The sequence below is a fragment of the Sciurus vulgaris genome (assembly GCF_902686455.1).
Source record: "Sciurus vulgaris genome assembly, chromosome: 1".
In the NCBI taxonomy this organism is placed as follows: Eukaryota; Metazoa; Chordata; class Mammalia; order Rodentia; family Sciuridae; genus Sciurus; species Sciurus vulgaris.
The window spans coordinates 20,975,757-20,984,088 of NC_136461.1; the positions used below are offsets into that span (position 1 = coordinate 20,975,757).

General features: G+C 45.7%; 1 protein-coding gene across 1 annotated transcript in view; it reads right to left on the reverse strand.

The window, feature by feature from the left end:
* The window catches only part of MECR (mitochondrial trans-2-enoyl-CoA reductase), a 30,437-nt gene extending 26,600 nt beyond the window's left edge, over positions 1-3,837 (reverse strand). Inside the window, exon 1 of the mRNA XM_079134101.1 lies at positions 3,615-3,837. Within this exon, the coding sequence (XP_078990227.1) occupies positions 3,615-3,799 (185 nt within the window). The 5' untranslated portion in view covers positions 3,800-3,837. The remainder of the gene's footprint in view (positions 1-3,614) is intronic.
* Between the last annotated feature and the right edge of the window lie 4,495 nt (positions 3,838-8,332).

Genomic DNA, 8,332 nt, shown 5'->3' on the forward strand with positions numbered 1-8,332 from the left:
ACCAGCCGCGGGCAGGTGAGGGCGCATGGCCAGGATACTGTTTTACCACAGCTTCGGGGTCTGAAAGAGGAGGGGACAGAGGGTAGTGCGTCTATCTTCTCCAGGGTGGGGCTGCCCTTCCTATAAAGAGCAGAAACTCAGGCCACCTGGGTGACCTGTAATTTCACTTTCTTTTCTGACTGATTTTATTCCCAATTTATCTCATTCTCAAAAGTTCTTTGGGATAATTGTCGTTTCTTAAGGTTTTTTTTTTTTTTTTTTGGTACCAGGGATTGAAGCCAGTTGGCACTTTACCACTGGGCCACATCCCCAACCCTTTTATATTTTATTAGAGACAGGATCTCGCTGCATTGTTCTGGGCCTCGCTATGTTGCTGAGGCTGGCTTTGAACTCGCAATCCTCCTGCCTCAGCCTCTCAAGCTGCTGGGATTATAGGCGTATGCCATGATGCTTGGCCTTGTCAGGATTTTTAATGAGGGTCTAGTTCTATGATCTTGGACAAGTGCCTTTCAATCTTCTCAAGTCTCAGTCTCCTTGTATGTAAAATGGGGATAACAATGACCAAACTAGATTACTGTGATTTTTTTTCCCCCAGTGTTGGAGACTGAATCCAAGGTAGGTAAGGGCTCTATGACTGAGCTCCGCTCCCAGCCCTATCGTGATTTTAAAATTCTTTGCTATGCGAGAACTTAGCCCAATGTACATAGTAGGTGTAAACAAATGAGAACTCTTTCCACCATAACACCCAGAGAATAGAAAAGTTCTAAGAGGTCTTTCAGGAAAAGGAAAAGAGAAAAAAAAAAAAAAAAAAAAAAAAAAAAAAAGCAAAGAAGGTCATTGGGCCTCTGGGAACAATTTGACAGAGAATTAAGATCACGAAAGGGACAAATGCGGTGGGGAACCTCTGAAATTTCTACCATGTTTGTATCTCCCATGCAGGCTGACTTCGTTCAGGTCAGCAGTTCAACCCTTTAAATAAAAAAGGCACAAGTACTTATTTAAGGGCCCATATGGGGAGGAAGGGTAAGAAACTAAGAGACAAGGGAAAATAGCTTCATAGAGAGAAGAGCTGGAGTGTCTGAGGGTCAACAGAAGTGAAAGTAGGGCCATTTGGAAGTTTGACATGAGAAAAGGCCTCATTTTGAGGAGTTCTGCAACCCCTCGGATCTGAGCTCACTCCCCACCTCCTGTTCCAGAGCACTGGCCTTCAGTGCGCATCACAAACCACACCAGTTTGGGGAATGCTGTTAGTACTCTGGATAGTTCCATGACATTGCTGGTGTAACCTGATCCAGACATCCAGTTACTGTGATGTGTAAAGGACACCTGATTCTTTCTGTGACAGTGTGGTTACCCTAAACCTCATAAGACATATCTACAAAGAGAATCCCAGTCTCTGGCCTCAGTCCATACACGGAAAGAATAAAGTGCCTGAATCTGGGTCAGAAGGGAAAGGTGCCTTTTGGGGACAGAGGGAGAAGTACTGCTTGCCTGGTCATTTATCCACATGGCAGTGGCTCTTAACCCTGGCTGGGCAGCAGTTACCTGGAGACCTGCAGAGCTTTAAACGACACAGAGGCTCCAGGCCAAACAACCCAGACCTGCTGCATTTCACCACAGGTGACTGCACTGTGAAACCAAAGCTGATTACAATGCTTTGTGGAAATATGTTTTGAACTTCAGGGAAATCACTAGGGTTTTACACAAGGAGACAAGAGAAGTTGTCTTTTTCTTCCTAAGCAGTTGCAGAAGACTCTTTCAGTTTTGGCTCTCCAAGGAGGGACTCAGGAAGCAAGGGCACTTAGCTGTTGAACCTTCCCAGGCCTTCCTCATCACCACAACAGAACTCAATCAAAGGTGTATTTCTTAATGAAGTTTGACTCAGCTTTAACTAACATTACTAGAGCACTGTTTTGTGGCTGGTCCTGCACCAGACATGTAAATCCCAAGCCTGTGGAGAGGCATTACATCCTCCTCGCCTGGGGTGCACTCCTGGAAATGACAGTTTCCAGCCCACGCAGCACAGACCTCAGGAAGAGGTTTTCTCTGGTGCAATGATTTATTACCTACAATCAAAATACAACTTGGGGTTTATTGTCTTTTTTTTCCTGTGGTGCTAGGGATCAAACAGGATTTCCTGCATGCTAGGCAAGTGCTCTCCCACTGAGAAACACCTCCAGCCCCGATGTGTCTTCTTGATATTCCTTTTAATTGCTCTAAAGGTGGATGTAAGTAGGTTGTGTGTATGACCTTGAATTTATCTGCAGCTGATCCTCTCTGCCTGTCAAAATATCTAGCCTATATTTTAACCATTACAACAATTCCATGTTTGCCCATCCTTTGTTAAATTATCAAACTCTTGTTGGGAATCTAAGATTTGTGCACAGTACACGGCAGGGGAATATGCAGGTGGCTTTTTGGTGGAGAACATTACATTATACTTAGCTGATTAGTCCCATGAGCTATTTCTGTATTGTCACCATTTAAAAAAATATGTTTTTAGTAGTCAATGGACTTTTAGTTTTTATTTATTTATATGTGGTGCTAAGAATTGAACCCCAGTGCCTCATACATGCTAAGCAACCCCAGTCCTGTCTCCATTTTAAAATATGATGAAACTGAGACTACGAGAAGTTCAGCAACTTGTCAAACACACACACAAGTCAGAGCAAAGATTTAACCCTAAGTACTAAGTCCTAGATATGTGCTTTCGCTTTAGCATCACACCAGCAGCCTGAACAGCCCTTTTGAATACATACATGCAGATTTATTAATAGTTGACAATTCACATACTGTTTTTTTATCAGTCACATGCAAAAATCACTAATTAAGATCCAATAGCATTTTATGAGGACATGATCATAAAGTTGTAGGAGGCTCAGAGAGGTTGAGTGACTTGCCCAAGATCAAACAGCTACTAAAGGGCCGAGCTTGTATTTGATGTTAGGTTTTGGGGCTTTGAAACAGCTCTCTTTAAAGGAAGCCAAGATGTATGGTGCAAGAGAGAAGAACTTATGAGATAAAAGTCAGAAGCCATGGATTCTAGTCTCTTTCCAATCACTTATTAGCTGTCTCACTTTGGACAAGTTCCTTGCCCTCTGTAAAATGGAAAGAACAATCTAAAACCGATTTAACTGAGAAGTGAAGATTCAATGGATGTAGGAGTATTCTGACAACTCCTTCTAAAAAACAGGAGGGTTTAGAACCACGGTGTGCCAGTCAGCGATTCTGTCACTTATTGGATGTACGACCTTGGGCAAAAGATTTCACCTAATGCCTCAGTTTTCTCGTCCGCAAAATGGGAATAAATCCAGTAACTACCTCAACGTGGTTGTGACAACTGAATGATGAATCAACATTCATCTAAACACAGGATGTCGCCTGACACAATATTTGATGAACAAACGTTACCGTTTATCATTATGACTCTCCGGTCTTCGGCTTCCTCGAAGCACCGACTTTCTGAGCTATCAAAGGCGCCCTGGACTCCAGTTTCTGTTTTACCACTCTCTGCCCGTTTCCTCGGACCCTATCCCTCTCTTCCCGATTCAAAGCCCACCTCAAACCCCTTCAGAAAACCCCGTTCCCTTCCAGGATTCGGCGCCTTCTCTTACTCCACGACCTTGGCTGGATCTCCGTGGCTCCTATAGATCAGCGCCCGGACCCGGGAGGGTTGGGCGGATGCAGAGTAGGAGGCAGCACCACTGTGGCGGCGCCAAGTTGCTAGCAGTCCCGGCTGCAGCTGCGACCCGGCTTGCGACCCGGCTTGCGCCCCCGACAGCGCGCAGCGGACCCACATGCTCCTTTCAGCCAACGCAGAACTCGGCGCATGCGGACACGTCATCGTCCTGCGACCGCGCGCCTGCGCCCCGCCCCTCGCCCCGCCCCTCGCCCCGCCCCGCCGCGCGGCCACGCCCCAAAGCCTCCTTAAAGGACCTTCTCCTTCCTCTACCCGCCGCGCGGGGGCGCTTGGTGAGACCTTGTGGGAACCAGGGTTGGAAAGGGCAGGGACCTGCTGGAGTTGCAGTTTTTCTGAGCCCTCCAGTTTAGCTTTTCCAGCAAGGAGAGTCTGGGACTGGCCTACTGCTGTGTCTTCAGCCTGCGCTTTGTTGTTTGATTTGGGGAAGTCATTTACTCTCCTTCCGCCTCACTTTCCTTTTATTGAGAGCCCACCGTGCCAGACTTGTGGGTGACCAGACTTTTTAAGGTGTTATTTTATGTAATCACGAGTAATCTGGAAAGGCATAGAAAGGCAAAACTTTCCTATATTGAATGGCGACGATAAGGAAGCAGTAGTTAGAAGACAGGTTCAAATCCTAGCTTTGTTGCTTCCTAGCTTGGTAAAATGGTAGTAATATGCTTCATCTCAGATTGTTGTGAGTATTGGTTGCAAGAATGGAAGAGTGTTATCGTGGACACAGGAGACTTCGTAAAAACGTTAAGTGTGTTCCGATAGATAAGGGAGGAATCACAAGGAGGGTGCCTTTTCAAAATGCTCACTGCGGAGATTGAGTGGGAAACTGGAAATACTTTGTAAAAAGATCTAGCCCTTAAAGATGCTAGGTCTTATTTTTGGAGGAGAGAAGACATGAACATAACTATAACCCGAGTTGAACATTAGCACATGCCAGAGTGCACTGCTGTAGTCTGAAGAAGAGATGTGCTGGGTGAAGCATACTGGGGGCCCTTGGAGGAGGTGCTATTGAAGCTGGCCTGTGACTCGGAATCCTCTGTGCATAACATCATGCGGTGTCCCATCTCAGACCTACTGAATTAGAATCTTGGGGAGAGGCCTGGGAATATACACCCTTACAAGTTCCTAAGAGTATTATGATGCAGGTGGACTAGGGAATAGTAGCTTTTTTATTGGGGGGGGGGGTGCTGGGGATTGAACCCAGGGCCTTGAGTATGCAAGGCAAGCACGCTACCAACTGAGCTATATCCCCAGCCCGAGTAGTAGCTTTGAGAGAGCCAGGGAGTTCCTTTATATGGATTTTGGTGACCTGAAATTCGCTCTCTAGACCCTTTCCCTTGACTATGCTAGCACAGCAGAATACAGTGATTAAGGATGTGGAAACTGGACTCTGGTAAATCTGACTGTGAGTCCTGGCTTTTAAATTCTGAGCTATTTGATTTTGGACAAGTCATTTGGTTTCTTGATTTCCATTTTTTTGTAGTTAAAAATCAAGGAAATAGAGCTAGGGATGTAGCTTAGTGGTAGAGCACTTGCCTAGCATTTGAGCAGCTTCAATCTCTAGCGCTGCAAAAACAACCAAACAAACAAAACCCCAAACTCCTAAAAATTGTGGGATTAATAGTTATGTCTCATTGCAGATGTTTCATTCATCAAATGAAATATTCACTTGAAGCATTTAGCACAATGCTTAGTACATGGAAGCATTTGATAATCATTATTAGAGGGTTATTGTAGAGAATCGAGAAATATCATATGTAAATCAGACTAGGGTCTAGCTTATAGTACATGCTCAATAAATGTCTGCACTTGTTTTTATTCTTAGAGAAAAAAAATTCATGTCCAATGGGGGGGAATGTCTTGATCCCATAGTTGTATGAGAGTATACACACACACACACACACACACACACGCACAGTGCACACAAAACCCAGTCCTACTGACCTATTTTTACAGTGACACACAGGCCAACCAGGAGGTTCAAAATAACCCTCTGTTGTAAGACTCTTTAGGTGACATTGAGCTGTTATTTTTTTCCACCACATTGGTGCCTCTGAATCTCTGGGCAGCCCAACCAGGAGGCCTGGAGAATCATCCAATAAGTCGTCTTCCTTGGCTGGACTTTATCTCTCTGCACCTTCCTATAACCCTTGCTTTTAGTCTAGGCCATCTGGGTTCCCCCGGGCACAGCTTGAGAACCAGTAATTGAAGGGTTCAAGTCCGGTGGTCCTGACCTTGCATTCAAGACCCTTTGCACCTCGCCTCCCACCCTGTCTTTCCAGCTTTCTTTTCTCTTTGGAGGGTGCACAGCCTGTGATCCAACCCACCTCCTACCCACCTGGGCCAGCACTTCCTTGTCTTATGCCTCTCTTCAGGCTGTTCCTTCTGCCTGAAATCCTCTTTCCTGCCTTCCCTACCCGGGCAACTCCAGGTTTGGATATCATTTTATTGAGTCAACCCCTGCCGCCTTTGTGTTGTCTCTGGACCAGTGTTATGGCCTTTAGGGCAGTGTCTCACAGTTACTGATGTGCCCACTTCCCCCTCCAGCTAAATGTAGGGCCATGTTTGGTTCATCTCCATGACACTGTACTCAGTATGGGGCCTGGCACAGGGTAGGCGTCATAAATATTCCATGAGTTGCAAGTAATTGAATTTCCTCTTGGCCTGGCACTGACTATAGTGTCGTCTCCTTTTCCCTAGATTTGGGCCGGGTACTCTGGGCTAGGGCATTCTTTCTTCCTTTCTTCTCTTAAGGATCGTAGAAATCTGTGGTCTATTTAAAGTAAAGCAGACTTTCTCTTTTCATCTGACCACCTGTTGCTCATACTTCTTTTCTTCTCCCATCATAGTCTCCGCTGCCTTTCCCTGTATAGGAGCAAAGGGATGTGGAATCAGACCTGGATTGAAGTCCTGGGTCCACCATTTACTAGTTATGTGACCCTGGATCAGTGCCTCATGCTCTCTGAAGCCTCACTTTCCATACCTGTAAAATGAGATCACCAATAAGCTCCCGTCCCAGGCTCCTTTCAGAGTCCTCTGCAAACAGTATCCTTGGCTCTTTCTTCTGTTCCCCAGTTTCCCCTCATTTTCTGCCCTGTCTCTTCTCTGCTCCAGCATCTCTCCCTGTTTTTTATTCCAATCTTTTTTTCCTTGCTCTGCCTCCCTTTCCCCATGACTGACTCTCTCGCTTAGGACCTCGCTCAGTTACTGAGGATGGCCTCGAACTTCCGATCCTCCTGTCTCAGCCTCCTGAGTGGCTGGGATTACAGGCCTGTGCCACCATCCCTGGTTCCCTGTTGTTTCTTGTTTGACCCGTGGGCCTCTCCAGCTGTACCTGAGTCCCTTTTCCTCCCCATTACTCCATTCCAGCTGCCCAACCTCCTTGTCACTCTTCAAACCCACCAGCTTTTGTCTTTGCACAGGTTGTCCCCGCTGGCTGCACTACTCCTCTCCACTGATTTGCATGAGGCTGACTCTACTTATACATTAGACCTTGGCTCCAATGGCATAATGTCACTTTCCCCGTGAAGCCCTTCTGGACCACCTTATCAGTAGACCCCCGACCCCACTTTCTTTACCACAGCACTCCACCCATTTCTTTTAGAGTGCACATCACAGGTTGTAATTATATAGTGATATATGTTTGCCGTTGGTCTCCCCCACTAGAACATAAGCTTCATGAAAACAAGTGCCATGTCTGTATTACTCATTTAGCATCTACGCATCCATTTAGGATTTATTGAGCACCAACTGCATGCTAGATACCAGGTACTGTGGTACAGGACAGTCTTTCCCTAAGGACTTTGGGACCTCATGTTTTAGAGGTGAAGACAAATAACGACTCCATCAAATCATAGGTGCTCTGTTCAGAACTACAAAAAACCTTCTTTCCCTTACTGTTCATTCTCCCAAATTCTCTGGTGTGTGACAGCGATAAGGGACATGTCAGAAAATTTGCTTTTTTTTTTTTGTTTTTGTTTTTTGTTCTTGTCTTCCCACTGAAATGCAAACCCCATGAAGACAGGGATGTATATTTTTTGTCAGTTTTATTTTTCTACGAAAATACATGAATACACAATCAGTACCCCATAGGTATCTGTGAAATGAATGGGTTTCCAGATGGTAGGCAGGTCTCCGCTCCTATTTTAATTCAAGCCAGACAACCTGAATTCCAAACTTGGTGCTGCCTAAAACTAATTTGTAACCTTGGAAAAGTCGCTGTCTCTGTACAATTTGCTCTGCCACAGTGTATATGCCTAATCAGGTTAGGGGGAAGGTTAAATGAGTCCTGGGGGGAAAGCACATACAACGTGCTTGGTTTTACATAGCATTGGGCAATTAGTTTGCCGATTATTGTGCAAGAGCTTTATAGGAAGAGGCCTAAATATACTTAACCTGTGTAGCCAGAGGGTAGAGCAGGACCAGTGAGGGTTGGCGAGGGAGGTGGATTTCTCGTCATGGAAAGGAAGTGCGTTCTAAAAGCCAGCGTTGCCAACAATGGCTCTTGGTAGGTGATGAGCACCCTCTAAGTATGAATGTGCATTTGGAGGGGCCGAGGTAGAGAGAACTCAAGCATCGGATAGGACAGAGCAGCGGGCGTCCCTGAGTCAGTGGCTGAGAACTTAAGGAAGCAATGAG